At 36.4% G+C, this 15,742-nt stretch overlaps 1 protein-coding gene and 1 non-coding gene across 2 annotated transcripts; both read right to left on the reverse strand.

Annotated features, from left to right (window-relative positions):
* Positions 1–1,683: 1,683 nt before the first annotated feature.
* On the reverse strand, positions 1,684–11,652 carry LOC119996946 (receptor-like protein 56). The gene is made up of 6 exons (XM_038843724.1): positions 11,310–11,652; positions 11,036–11,167; positions 10,874–10,948; positions 3,060–3,359; positions 1,974–2,840; positions 1,684–1,871 (listed from the first exon to the last, which is right to left on the reverse strand). The coding sequence occupies exons 1-6, from the start codon at positions 11,650–11,652 to the stop codon at positions 1,684–1,686; spliced, it is 1,905 nt and encodes a 634-aa protein (XP_038699652.1).
* Positions 5,800–5,905, reverse strand: LOC119998025. The gene has a single exon (XR_005468156.1). It is a non-coding gene; the product is annotated as a small nucleolar RNA R71 (small nucleolar RNA).
* Positions 11,653–15,742: the final 4,090 nt, after the last annotated feature.

Below are 15,742 nucleotides of genomic sequence, written 5' to 3' on the forward strand. Positions count from 1 at the left end.
ATACCTATCAAGGCACCAAAGGGGTCTGGTTCGGGATTTGTTTGGGACAAATGATGCTCAGATGGTCAACTTGACGTCGACGAACCGAAGTTGGCCATCCGGCCATAGTTTTCAATGAACGAACCATCGAAATAAACTCTAGGTCAGCTCAACCAAAGCCCAGTTATCATCGACCGTTGATTATCACTTGAGTCGTCAAAAAGTTTCGTGAAATCACAGCCAGCTTTGGAAAGGAGCTCGATCAGGCCAATATGGCCAACGCCGACGATCATCAACACTCCCAATCAACTCCACAGACCAAGGCGCGTCACCTTTGATAATTTATTATTTTTGTACTCATTTTTTCCCTGAAACTGGATATGCAAATATTATATTTGTTTCAAATAAGCTGATATTACATATGTTCTAATATGTAATCTATTTTGGATTTTCAGATAACATTTTAACTAAACAAATAACATTTAGCAAGATATATAACATTATGATAGATATCATATTAATCGAAATAGATAACATATCAACTGTAGATCTCAGTTTCAAATATATCATATCTAGAATAAAAAACTACAAAAATCACCACAAAACTTGTTGAAAATAATGATGTGATAACAAATCTAAGGAAAACAACAATATTTACAAGTCTCGTGGTGAATATGAGTATATCTAGTTCAAATACAACAAATATCAGAACGAAAAAAATCAGAAAATAAATGTCATAGAACTATTGAATAAGCCATGAGGGATGGAGACGAACCTTCCAACATTAGATCAAAGAAGAATCGTGTGTTGGAGGCGTGTGTCTTGTTTGAGGATGAAGATGATGACATTTTAGACAATAAAATCATTTTTTTTTTAAATTTTCGTCCTTTATGGAATAGTGTTTTAAATTTTATGGACTTTATGAAACACAACATATTTGGTTGTTCTTATTAAATAAAACAAAATATTGTGTGAAAAGTACTTTGAGGCAATAGTGTTTAAATTTCTCAGAATTAATACACACTCAAGCATCGGAGGCGTGTGCCTTGTTTGAGGATGAAGATGATGACATTTTAGACAATAAAATCATATTTTTTTAACTTTTCATCCTTTATGGAATAGTGTTTTAAATTTTATGGACTTTATGAAACACAACATATTCGGTTGTTCTTATTAAATAAAATAAAATATTGTGTGAAAAGTACTTTGAGGCAATAGTGTTTAAATTTCTCAGAATTAATACACACTCAAGCATCTCTTCATGTTTTTGTACATATCAACAGGATAACTTATGAAAGCTACCAAATGGATTTGATTATTGGAAGATAGACAAAGAAGGCAAATCTTCACCATACAAACACTAGTAAGCCTGGAATCTCCAAAATCAAGAGAAATTTGCCCTCAGATTGAGACAACATCTATTTGAAATAAAAAAAGGCAATTTCATTGCATATATAGATTGCCTCAATTGTTTATAAACCAAACTTAGTTGAAAACAATCACAATTGTAGAACTCCATAACATATGGGAACAAAAGAGCACACCTTAGAAGCTGGACCGCTTATATGAATTTGTCCATGAAAAAGTAATAGCAACGAGTAATCCACAACTCTATCTTATAAAACCATACCTACCACCAATGTGGATTTATGCATAAAACTGTTACGATTCCCAAAAGCACCACAATGTAAGATGCCGCAAAACTCACATAGAATATAGGCATGTCCATGAAACTATCATCATCACCTTCACTAGGAAATTCACTCGGAATTGGCAATGAGAATTGATTTCATTGCAGCTGTTATTCAATGGAGGTCCACAAAGATGAGAATTTCCTTCATAACTGCCTTCATCAAATGTCCCGAATTGGGCTTTCCTATTTGGAACTGGTCCTGACAAATTGTTGTGTGCCACAGTGAAAACTTAAAGAGTGTTCAACTTGGTAAGCTGCGGGGGAATTCAGCCATTTAAGTAGTTGTAAGAAAGATCCAAACTTTCTATGCTCTTTAAGGTGGAGAATGTCTCGGGAATTGACCCAATTAGATTGTTGTGCGACAAATTTAGCGCTCTAACCCTGCTTAGGTTTCCAAATTGATAGGGGATTTCACCACAGAACTGGTTGATGGAGAGGTCCATCCCAGATATTTGATTAAGGATAGAAGATGTGTAACCAAGGGAAATGTTATTGGTCACAAACTCTATCACTTCTTGCACATCATTTGAAAAGCCATAAGTCCAATTGACATTTGAAAGAGAGTATACCAAAGCACCAGTCTCTTTGCTTGAAAAAAAGGGAGATGCATCTGAAAGGCCATTTTGGTTTTCAAAAGTCAAACTACCTAAACAAGAATGCAAGTGACCTGAAAAATTGTTCACCGAAAGATCCAAGAAACTTATTTGGGTTAGTTGGCAAAACTCAATAGGAATTTCACGATGAAAATGATTTTCTTTCAATAGAAGAGCACCCAAGTTTGAGAGATTCCCAATCCAATTTGAGATGGTGCCACTGAAGTCATTCCCTCTACGATCTAGAGTCACCATCGTCGTAAAGCTCATAAAAACACTTGGCAGTGGTCCTGTCAGCTTGTTTTTGTACAAATGAACAAACTCTAAATTTGTTAATTGGATGAAACAACATGGAATATTGCCAGAAAAATTATTCTTTGAAAGATCTAGAAAACAAAGACTCTTCATTTTACACAATTCTTGAGGAAGAGGACCCTTCAAATGATTATCAGATAGATCAATATCCTCTAAATCTGATAACTCTAATATCCATCTTGGAATCCTGCCAGAGAAGGAGTTGTGATTTATATCCAACAATGACAGAGAGTTCATGGATGGGATGTAAGGTATTTTCCCTGAAGCTTATTGTTATTTAACTGTAAATACCTAAGTACACTTGAGTTGAAACTTGTCCGATGCATATGACGAAAAAAATTTGTTGTTTGATAGTTTCAAGAATGATAACGAGGACTGCGAGTCGACAAAATTATATCATGCAAACTAGGCAGGATATTGCCTTGAAAAGAATTTTCAAACAAAATTAAGTCCCTTAGTCTTGGAAAAACTGAACTTACATTTGTTGAAATTTGAAACTGAACTTACATTTGTCGAAATTTGACCTTGTAACTGATTGTGGGATATGTCCATCAAAGAAAGATTTGGATTGGGATGAGATGGACATGGAAACAAGCCCACAAAGGAGTTATCCCTCTTCAAAATCTCCTCCAATCTTGTGTTATTTTCAAACAACCCCACCGAGAACACTCCACCAAAGTTGTTACCAGAGAGATCAATGAATCTTAGGTCGTACTGGTAGTAGAGGAAGTTTGGAAGATCTGCCTTATATTTCTTTGGACGTTGTTTAGTCGGAGGATCTTAAGCTTGTCCAGAGTTCTTGTATCTATAATTGTAATTCCAAAAAATGTTCGATCCAGTTAGGTTATGCTGCAGCAATTCTGATCCATTAAATGAAATATCCTCCAACTCAAATATGTAAATATGTCAACCAAATGATGCTTCTTTCATCTTCTTTCCCCAAACCAAATCTGTTAAATGCAACACATGATTTGGTTTTAGGAATGAAAAAACATAGATCATTATGGTTGCTAATATAATCTAATATATCCAATTTAAGCTTTTATTAATACCTTCATGGCCAACAAATCTTTCAATCTGATTGCTGCCAATGTCTAGCTCCTCTAACTTCTTAAATGCCAAGATACCATGTAGAAAAGGATATTCGGACAACTTAATTTCTCATTATCATTGAAGGAATATATGCAAGAGTTGCCTTGGTGTGAAAAGAAGATTACAATCAATTTACAATCAATCACGTCTAATGTGCCAAATATATACATACATTTGTGCATCCTTTACACATGAGTTCATCCCATTTTGAGTTGATTAGGAGTTGATATTGCCTAAGAAAACTATATTTGCATATTGTAGGTGCCAAGGCAATAAATGGAGGAAAAGAGTGCAAAATGAAGATTTGGACTCTAGAAGCAATTTTCGATCGATCGAAGGTCATTCCCAATTGATCGGACCTACCAAAATACCCAAAAACTTGTGGAGAAAGATTGCATTTCCGATCGATCAGAACAATGTTCTGATCTATCAGAGTTACTATTCACAACACGCGTAATTTCACGAAAAAGTTCATAATTCACGTGTTTTTGAGCCAAAACGACCCCAACTTGTTTGAGAAACGACATAAGAGTTTGGGAAAGTATAAAAGGGCATAAAATAGGGCTTTGGAGGAGTTCTTGTAGGGGCTTTCATTCTCTACCTTGGAGGTCATCATTAGAGCTTGGAGAAGAAGAGGGTTCACAAGGGGGTTTTCTCTCTCCTCTTTTATCTTAGTTTTTATGGTTGATTTCCATTGCTTGATGATGTCTCTAGACTCTATGAGTGGCTAGATTTCTTTTCTAGGGTCTTAATGTAACCAAACCATGAAGATTCAACAAACTTGATTTTCTTATTTCTTGATTTATCTCTCTTATTGATTGTCTATGGGCGTGCTTAATGCTTTTGGATGCTTGATCCCCATCTAAATGCTTTGTTGGCTAGATTGAGACCGGAAGGAGATATCTAGAGTTTGCCTCAAGCCATAGATGACATAGGAATATAGGTTTGTGACTTATGTAATCGCTAAATTATTTTCATAGTTCTTAATGGGTTTTTCATATATTAATCCGATTGTTAGGAATAACAGGGACTTATATTGAAAATACGTTTGATGTATCTAAGAATATAACATTGAATAGGTTGGGAAATCAATTGTCATTATTGAGAGATGAATTAGGGATTAAGGGACCAAGGGAATTGAATTGGATAGGTGAGGTGAAGTTAAGTACCTTAGTGCTTTCCATCTTCAATTACATACTTGTGTTTGATTTGTCTTTGTTCTTTTTAATTAGTTTAGTTAAAATCAAAACCAACCACTCATCCTTTTTATCCAGTTTGCATAATTGTTGCTTGTTTGACATTGATTTCTATTGCCAACACATCTCTAGTGGAAATGATAATTTACTCATCTCTTTATTACTTGTGCGATTTGTACACTTGCAAATAAATCCATATCAAGTTTTTGGCGCCGTTGCCGACGATTGAGGCAATTGTTTTTTGTGTCAAATTAGGTTTTCAATTGTGTTAATTGGCTTTTATTTTTCTGTAGAAATTCTTACTCTTGTATGAGCTTGGGAAGATGTTCTATTAATAATCTGGAATTAATTGCTATCGATTTGGAGATTGAAAGGACTCTTCACAATCTTAGACGGAAGCTTATTAATAATCAAATGGAAGACATGCGAGACAATCAAGGAAGGGGGAATGTTGGTGATCTTGGTGGAGCTTTAAATGTGAATGATAGCAATGGTAATGGTGGAGGTGCTAATGGAAGAAATGGTGGTGAAGAGGTTGAAAACCCTCCTAGGCAATTTGATCCTCGCTCTCATGAGGATTGTGCTAGGCCTACTTGGGATACAAATCCTTTAAGCATCCGCTATCCTCCTATCAATGCTACTAATTTTGAGATCAAGTCGGCTATCATCAACATTATCTCTAACTCGGTGAATTTCTATGGTCTTCTTAATGAAAAACCCAATGACCATCTTCGCTCTTTCTTGCATGTGTGCACTACTTTTAGGATTAACGAAGCTTCTAAGGAGGCTATCTTGTTGAGGTTATTCCCATTTTCTTTAAGGGACAAGGCTAAGGGATGGTTGATGTCCTTGCCTCCCAATTCTATCACCACTTGGGATGAGATGGCGGAGCAATTCTTGGCAAAATTCTTTCCTCTTGCCAAGGCAGTGCAAATTAGGACGGATATCATGTCTTTTGCTCAAAAGGATCTTGAATCATTTTATGAGGCTTGGGAGCGTTTTAAAGGAATTATTCGAAGTTGCCCAAATCATGGCCTTCCGAAATGGGTGGTGTACCAAGCTTTCTATAATAGGTTGAGCATGCATACTAAGGAGACTATTGATGCGGCTGCGGAGGGTTCTTTTATGACCAAAAATCAAGAGGATGCTCGAGAATTACTTGATAAAGTGGCCAAGACCACTAACTCTTGGTCCTCGGTGAGGAGGAATCCAAAGCAAGGGGGAAGTTGTAGAAATGATGAAGTTATGTCTACCTTGGCTATTATGGCGAAGAAGATTGAGGCATTGATGCTAAATCAAGCTCAAGGGGTACATGCTTTGCAAAACACACCTTCCTATATTTCTTGTCATTATTGTTGTGGATGTCATCCTACGGGGGAGTGTCTTATTGCTTCTTCTAACTCTAGTGAGCAAGTGAATGTCATTAGTGAAGGTAATTTCAATCAACCCCGCAATGATCCTTATTTTAATTTCTACAATCCGGGATTTAGGAATCACCCCAACTTTTCTTGGAGCAATACTCAAAATGTTCAAAATCCTCAACATCCTCAACATCTAGTGTAGCCCTAAGAGAAGAAAAGGGATATTAATGAAATGTTCTCAAAGCTTGCTGGAGGCCTAAATACACTCACAACTCATACCTCCCAATTTATGACAAGGACGGAGCAATACATGAGCAAAACCGACGCCACTCTACAAGCTCAAGCAACTTTGATGCAAAACTATGGAACTTCCATCCGGAATCTTGAGGTACAAATGGGGCAAATAGCTAACACTTTGTCATATAGAGAAAGAGGTACATTGTCAAGTCAATCGGAGGTGAATCCAAAAGGGAAGGAGAATGAGCAATGCATGGCAATCACTCTCCGAACTGGTAAGGTGGTTAAAAATGCTTTTGATCTAGATGTCGAAAAGGCGAAAATTTTGCAGGAGGAGGAGAAGTGCAAGAAAAAGGGGAAGAAAGAAGCTGAAAAATGTCGAGAGACAATTTTCGATCAATTGGAGGGGGTTCCCGATCGATCAAGCCTCCTTGGTAAAACTTTACCCGAGGCTAGTTAAGATCAATCGGAGCCCCAACCGATCGATCGGCCTTTTCTAGTACCTATGAAAGTGAAAAAAGCGCAGCCATGAAATGCAATTGAGCCTGATTGGCTTGATAGTTCTCTTCCTGCACCTCCAATCAAAGCGTATGTGCCACCTATTCCACTTCCTCAAAGGTTGAAGGGCACCAAGAAGAAGGATGATCAATTTTCCAAGTTCTTGGAGGTATTCAAGAAGTTTCAAGTGAACATTCATTTTGCCGAGGCCTTAGAGCAAATTCCTTGCTATGCCAAATTCATGAAGGATATCTTATCCAAAAAGAGGAGATTGAATGAGCATGAAAAGATACAACTAACCGAAGAGTGTAGTGTCATTGTGCAAAGGAAGCTCCCAATTAAACAAGAAGATCTGAGAAGTTTCACAATCCCGTGCACTATAGGTAACACCTTGATTGAGAGATCCTTGTGTGATCTTGGAGCTAGTATCAATTTGATGCCATTGATAGTTGCAAAACAAATTGGAGTGAAAGAGATTAGTCCAACCACGGTGTCCTTGCAAATGGCGGATAGATAGATAAAATACCCTATTGGCATAGTGGAGGATGTCTTAGTGAAGGTGGGTGCTCTTATGTTTCCGGTGGATTTTCTTATCTTAGATATGGAGACCAACCCCACTACTCCCATAATCTTGGGAAGGCCATTCTGGGGCACCTGGAGAGCTTTGATTGATGTTGAAAAAATGAAGCTTACTTTGAGAGGTGCGGGAGGTGACCAAATCACTTTAATAGTATTTGGCAATAGAAGGCAAGAGGAGGTTTCTCAACAATACCTCCAAGTGGAGCATATTGATATGATCATCCCCGACACTCTTGAGAAGGAAGCTCCATATATTCCGGTGGACGTTTTCCTATGCCAAGATCCAAAAGTTGAATATGAAGTTCCCAAGGCAGCCTCCCAAGTTGAAATTGAAGTTCAAAAGTCTCAAGTTGAAGATTCCAAGGAGAAGAAAAAGAAGAGCAATAAAAAGAAGAAGTGGAAGACCAAGAAAAAGAAGAAAAATGTCTTTCCTAAGGAAACGGTGGTGATGAAAGCTTGTGCTCCTTGCATGGCACCTAAGCAATCAAATGTTAATCCTAAGAATCCATCAAGGGGAGTCTACACCACAACCCTCAAAAATCCCGGTTGAATTCACAAAGGGAAGTCGGGCTAAAGACTTTAAAACAAACGCTTTTGAGAGACAACCCAGGTTTTATTGTTCTATCTCTATCTTTTTATTTCTATTTTGACCTATTCCATGCATTAAGGACATTGCATATTTTCAGTGTGGGGGGTGGGAATTTAGGTTTTTCTAGTTTTTGCTTGAAATAAAAAATTTTGACTTCAAATGCCTTATGCCATGTCATTCTTGAGTGTATTTTGGATGAATTTTGTGATTTTTGAAGCATTGATGGATCTTGCTATAAACATTCTTTCCAGTTAAGTTTTCCTATCTTGAAAATTGTTTTGTCCATTGTGCTTTTGTGAATATGGAACACTTGATTGTGGGGTATGAAATATGACTTGACTTTGCCATTTGTGGTTGTTTGAGATCAATTTGATTCTAAGTTGCACCACTTGAGCAATGAAAAGGAAAAAAATATATAGAAAAGAAAAAGAGAAAAAAAATTGTGTTTATGAATAAATGGTTTTTGTTCATAAGTTTTCTGTTGAGTAATCGGGCTCTTGCCTAGCAAGCAATAAGTTTCACGTAAAAAGGTAGGAAATGAATGTTAGAGTACCTTGGTGACTAGTTTAACCTCGTAGCCTTTTTGACTTGGGTAATTAGGTCCATTGGGGTGTCTTAACACCTAGTGCCCTACGCCAACTGGATTGGGAGTCATTGGTCGAAAGCTCATTATATGGGTCATTTAGAAAGCTTAAAGAGGTTGAACATTGCACAAGTCACCTTTGAGAAGAAAAAGAAAAAAGAAAAAAAATGTGAATAAGAATGAAGATTGAATAAATGCTCATTATATTTGCTCTTTGATTCTTATTGTTCTTGGAAGACTACATGGTCATTGTTTATGTCACTTTGAAGCCAAATATCGAGTGAAATCTATTATGTGCATTAATTCTTGAAATTTTAAGCAAAGTGAATGAGATAAGATTCTTGAAGGAATGTTTTTATTAGTTTGAATGTCCTAATGCTTGGTTTGTTAGTGTGGATAAGGTTGCAATTGTGAGTTCATTTTATACTCTTGTTGATGACATTAATTTTGGCATTGAAGTTGTTTAATGTTTGTGGGTATCATTCTGGTAAACTTTCAGGAGACACAACTCCTCCTACTAGGGACACCTAGGGGTTTAAAGGCTTGTGACACATGCTAAGTGTTATCGTGAGCCCTACGAAAGTGGCATAAATTAGTTTCTTATTTAGAGTTGGTCTTAGTTGTTTTATTTTTCATTTGAATTTAACGAAAAATACTCTTTCCTTCCTTTATTCATTCTCAAATTTGCTTGAGGATGAGCAAAGGTTAAGTGTGGGGGGGTTTGATGTGCCAAATATATACATACATTTGTGCATCCTTTACACATAAGTTCATCACATTTTGAGTTGATTAGGAGTTGATATTGCCTAAGAAAACTATATTTGTATATTGTAGGTGCCAATGCAAGAAATGGAGGCAAAGAGTGTAAAATGAAGATTTGGACTCTAGAAGCAATTTCCGATCGATCAGAGGTCATTCTTGATCGATCAGACCTGCCAAAATACCCAAAAACTCGTGGAGATAGATTGCATTTCTGATCGATCGAAGTTACTATTCACAACAAGCGCAGTTTCACGTAAAAGTTCCAAATTCACGTGTTTTTGAACCAAAACAACCTCAACTTGTTTGAAAAACGACATAAGAGTTTGGGGAAGTATAAAAGGGCATAAAATAGGGTTTTGGGGGAGTTCTTGGAGGGGGTTTCATTTTCTACCTTGGAGGCCATCATTGGAGCTTGGAGAATAAGAGGGTTTACAATGGGATTTTCTCTCTCCTCTTTTATCTTAGTTTTTATGGTAGATTTCCATTGCTTGATGATGTATCTTGACTCTGAGTGATTAGATTTCTTTTCTAGGGTCTTAATGTAACCAAACCTTGAAGATTCAATAAACTTGGTTTCCTTATTTCTTGATTTCTCTATCTTATTGATTGTCTATGGGTGTGCTTAATGCTTTTGGATGCTTGATCACCATCCAAATGCTTTGTTGCCAAGATTGAGACCGGAATGAGATATCTAGGGTTTGCCTCAATCCATAGATGACATAGGGTGCATGAACCATAGGAATATAGGTTTGTGACTTATGTAATCGCTAAATGATTTCCATAGTTCTTAATGGGTTTTTGATATATTAATCCGATTGTTAAAAATAACAGGGATTTAAATTAAAAATGCGTTTGATGTATCAAGGAATAGAACATTGAATAGGTTGAGAAATCGATTGTCATTATTGAGAGATGAATTAGGGATTATAGGACCAAGACAATTGAATTGGATAGGTGAGGTGGAGTTAAGTACCCTAGTGCTTTCCATCTTCGATTACATACTTGTGTTTGATTTGTCTTTGTTCTTTTTAATTAGTTTAGTTAAAATCAAAACCAACCACTCATCTTTTTTACCCAGTTTGCATAATTGTTGCTTGTTTGACATTAATTTCTAGTGCCAACACATCCCTAGTGGGAACGATAATTTACTCATCTCTTTATTACTTGTGCGATTTGTGCGTTTGCAAATAAATCCATATCAATGTCTCTGTAATCTTGGGGTAATCACATATTTTCCCCCTATTTGGTAACAAACAAATATATCATTTCCTTATTTGTTTAACAAAGCACTCTGTCAACATCTGCTCAAAGTTTACATGATTTTATTTGTACAGAAGTCCAAGTCCTGGAGAGTTTTTCCTAACAAACACGATTAATGGTGGTCATGAACTCATACCTTGTGAGGAACCAAAGCTTTCAATATTATTATAACTCTTATCCAACTTTTGCAAGTTGATAAGATGATTAAATTCTACCCAAGATAACACGTGTGAAATTTAGAGCCGCACCAATAGTAGCTACTTTTTTTTCTTGTAATAGAAACTGATGGAATACATACCATGTGCAAAAAGTGTTCCACTCAATTGGTTACTTTCGAGATTTAAAACTCTCAAGGAAGAAAAAGCACGTAGAGATGAGAGGATTTTGTTATCAAAACCATTATCACCCGAATCAAGAAGCTCCAAAATTTCTCAACCTTGATAATCTTCCAAATTCTGCCATAATTTAAACAAGAAAAATAGATTACAGGTGGAATACTTGAAATAATATCTACACATATCTACTCAGTACTCAATCAGTTCTAATGTCAAAATATAATTAAAAATGAGGACCATCGCTCTCAATGAAACCAAGTATCCCATTGTTACTTAAGTTCAGACTTCTCAATCCTTCAAAGGGAAGAAAATAAGATGCATTTAGATACCACCCAGACCTTCCCAAACGACCATCAAGTGATAGTTCGATTACTCGCCCCGTAGAAGTATCGCACTTGACCATTTCCCATTGACAACAATTTGAACTCTCCTCACCCTTCATTGGCCATTTAAGGTGATTGAAGAAAGGTTTGATTTTTAAGAGTGAAGCCCTCTCTTGGTCCCAACACCCATGACACCACAACCCATCTAACAACACCAATGTTATCACTGCCACAAGTATAACCTTCAGATTTCCCATCTCTATTTGCATAAGGAACTAATGAAATTTATGCAAGTTCCTCTAGGACTTTTTATAGATATTGGAGAGGCACCTCTGTCTTCTTATTAACAACTCATCCATTCACATGATCTCCCTACAGAGCAGGCAACTTAGCTTGACGTAAATGATAGGTCAAGCTAAAACATATCATTTACGTCTAATGCTAGAAACTTGTTTGGGTGCATCTTGACTTGGGGTCAACCTAAAACCAACAATTTATGCCATTGGCCACAATTTCCTTTCATGGCTGTGAAATCGTTTATTGTCCATCAAAATTGGACAAGACCTGTTTATACAAAAGTCTTGGGGGATGAGAAAACTTTTTGCATAAGTAGGTGGTCCGTCCAGTCCATGAAGAAAATGTTTTACCCCCTAAAGTACGCCACTCTAATTGATATTATTATGTGTATTTTAATTTAATTATTCACGTACAAGTGTTTTCCGTTGGTTTTATAAGAATCCAACCTAGTTCAAACAAGTTGGAGCGCATTTTGAGATGTTTTTACAGCTGTATAAGGAAGGTGTCCGAACACCTGGTCAAAAAGTGAAGATTGGCGAGTTAGACATTTGCAAATCGTCCGTACAGATCTTTGAGGCTTCCTGACAGATACTCGCGACTTGCACTCCGAAAATAAAATTCAAGGGGTTTTTGGGCATTAAACATTTATAACCAAAGGGGATCATTACCGTAAGGGTAGAAAGATATTTTTAGATGTATGAAAGAGGTTAAAACCTTAATCTAAGGGTTTCCTCTCATTCATCCATACTCTCTCATTTTCTCAAAGTTGTAGGACAAGTGTAGATTTAGTTTCTCTCTAGGTTTATTTGTTTTTCTTAGTCTCTCTTTAATTTTGTCTCAACATTGATTTAGATGACAATAAAATAGATGTTTATCACCAATTTCTTGAGTGGCTAGTTCTCTTCTCTAGTTTATAATCTCAAAGGATGGATGCGATATTCAACTGCTAAAGGTATGTGTATAGAATTGTGACTTCGATTTCTCTCTTGCAATTCTGTGACAGTTATGTGTTGGGTACATACGAATGGGCATGTTATTATTGTGTTTTCTTGATTCAGAGTGTGAATCGGGTTCGACAACTAGGCTATGTCCCAAGGGGGAACATTAATTCATAATACTTGGTTTGTTGAACACCCGATCCATGATTTCCCAATTGCTTGAGTTAATTGCATAGCTATTAATTATATGTATTGATGATTGTTTTTTGTGGAGTTCATGGAATGAATGAGTTAGAGTTATGGTTAATTGGTTTTAGAATGTGAAACTAGGGTGCTAACAAAACCCCAAGACCCAATGGAGAATATTAATCCATAAGATTAGGTTACTACCCCTTTGTGTTCATCGAAAACCAAGAGGCTCTATGGCCTCCATGTTCGAATGGAAGTTTTTATGGCTAATTTCCATTGCATATGCACAGTTGATGATATCATACAATTTCATTGTGCATGATTATGTATGTTTACAATAATACCTTGAGCATGAAAATTGACCATCTACTGAGATGGATTAGATGTTAGAGTTTTTACTTAATTGTTTTCTTTATTCTAGTTTTAATTTGATACTTGCTCACATGCTTTCCAAGTTTTCGGCCCTTTTACTTTTCCACACTTTATTTGTTATCATTTGCATTTAGCTCTTTAGTTATCTGCTTGTATTGATCTACCAAATTTACATTTGTTTCCATGTGGATTCGATACTGGTCTTACCGGATGTATTACTTGTCGACTACCTTGCACTTGAGGTAAGTTCATCCACACACATCCCATTCCAGTGTCAGTCAATGTGACCATTGGTCTTTCCCCAGGAACTTCTACATCATCTTCCGTTAGAGCTGCCAGAGACAATTTAAGGCTTTCGGTTAGATATCACATGTAGTGCTCGTATTGATATTATATGGAATTCTGGACCTGCTTCGGAATATCCCACTAAAGAAAGTGTTGGAAGCAGGGGTTGTTGTCTACAAGAGTCAGCGACCATAAAGACGACTTCTAGCAGTTTTAAGTAAATTTTTTAATCATTATCAGACAGAAACTTCAGTAAATTCTGAAAAATCTCAGTAAATCTTGAGAAATCTGAGTAAATCAGTTATACATGAGTAAGGTTTAGGAAAAGGTAAGTAAACACCTTTCAAATGGAGCTAATAGCTGTTATCATCCAGTAAAGGCATCATATCAAAGCCCCTTTGAAGCATGATAACCCATCAAAACCTGCAAGAATTAAGGATAATGCTGCCGGGAACTAATTAGTGTGACGTAGCAAATTAACCAAATCCAAACAGTTTCCATAAACATAAGCAAAGGAAGAACTCTGAAGATTTCTTGTGCAATTACGAGTAAGGAAATAATTAGTGCTGCCAATAGATAATGCCAGCAGAGTAGCTCAATGTGGAAGCAGACTATGTTGACAAATTAAAATAATGTAGGGAAACAGAATCAATAATTATTTATCACAAAAATTGAAGCATTAAAATCTCTCGTTTCGAAGGATAATTGCCAATAGATAATTGCGCAAGCATAATGTGTTGATGCACAATGAAGGGAAGGAAGTAACAAAAAATTATCATCATTGGCACTCAATAGAATGGAATGAAGAGATCACAGGCAAACACGAACATGACTGGCAACGCAAAGAATAAAGGATCAACTGGAAAAGAAAAGAAAATGACATATTTGGCTTTTCAAAAAAATGACATGAACACGCAATGCAATTTATTTGCATAGAAAAGGTCATCAAACATTCAAAACAGCGAAGTCATCTCTGCGCTGCAGACTGCCTTTCTTTGACTTCACACAGCAGCAACCTCCCATCTGCTTCCCCCATCCTCTACCTTCTCCTAAGCACAAATCTACCGACACATTAATGTAGAGCCCTATATTTGACAATAACTAAATTAAAGCTTCTCACCAAAAACTTAGAAACTCAAAAGTCTTTGAATCACTTCAAAGTATTGCAAGAAATACGTACCTCGGAGTATTGTCATTAGGGAAAAGGCCTCAGAAGTTAGAGATGGTTTATGTGTTGCTCATAAAGATTCGTGGAAAAAAAAAACCCTGTAAGATTGAGTACATATATACACATATATTAGTAATCGTAACAAAATCAAGAGCCTCATATGCAATGCAAGAAAGCACTTGGTTCCACTTCAATTAAAAAACAGAGGTTGGTCTATACCTAATTGTAAGTATCCGCACCTTTCTTTACTACAACTGGGAAAAAAAAATACATAAACTTCAGTCCAAAGTATGCAGATAATATTTTATAATACTGTCCATGATGAAAATGGCAAACCAATCAAACATTCAAGACAGCATTAAACGCCTAAAACTAATCAAGGAACAGGGCCTACCATGATAATGAAACCAAAATCCAATCATTGTAGAAGAGCATTCTATTAAAAAAATTCCAGATGTTTAGAGCCTGCTTGTCTTCTTGAAATTCCTTGGGAACCATATGAACATAAAGCAGGCATCTTGAAATTGTGATTAATTAAAATTAAAAGCACGCACCTTTCAGCGATCCCTAAAACATCAAGAGACCACAAATCCAAAACGCAGAAATATTATATTCCATAAGAAGCAAGTCAAATTAAAAACCCTACCCCTAAACACCTTTTCCCAATTAATTAGTTAAAAATTAGAAACTTTTACAAATAAATGACACTAAAAAATTAAATTAGGGCAAAGTTTCTTTACCTTTCCAGAATTTCTCGGGAAAAAAACATCTGTTGGGCATCTTCGATAGAGTTCTTCCACACAGAGAGTGACTTCTGTTAATGCCTTCCCAGATTGAGAATATCACTTTCGGATGGTAATAGACAGCATAGATGTCTTGTTCCTCTATAATTTCTCGGAAACCAAACACGCCGCCAAGAAGGCATCTTTCTGAAGAAAATCTGAACTTCACCAGAAAGCCCCACTTGAGAAGGAGAAGATTCTTCAAAGAGGGTCATTTCTTTCTTCGTCTTCGCAAGCTAGTTAATGTCTAGTAGACTAGTAGTCTTTGATTGTTCCCAGATGAATATTCGGAATAAACAAATGTTTAGTAAGTAAA

The sequence above is a fragment of the Tripterygium wilfordii genome, chromosome 4 (assembly GCF_013401445.1).
Source record: "Tripterygium wilfordii isolate XIE 37 chromosome 4, ASM1340144v1, whole genome shotgun sequence".
NCBI lineage: Eukaryota > Viridiplantae > Streptophyta > Magnoliopsida > Celastrales > Celastraceae > Tripterygium > Tripterygium wilfordii.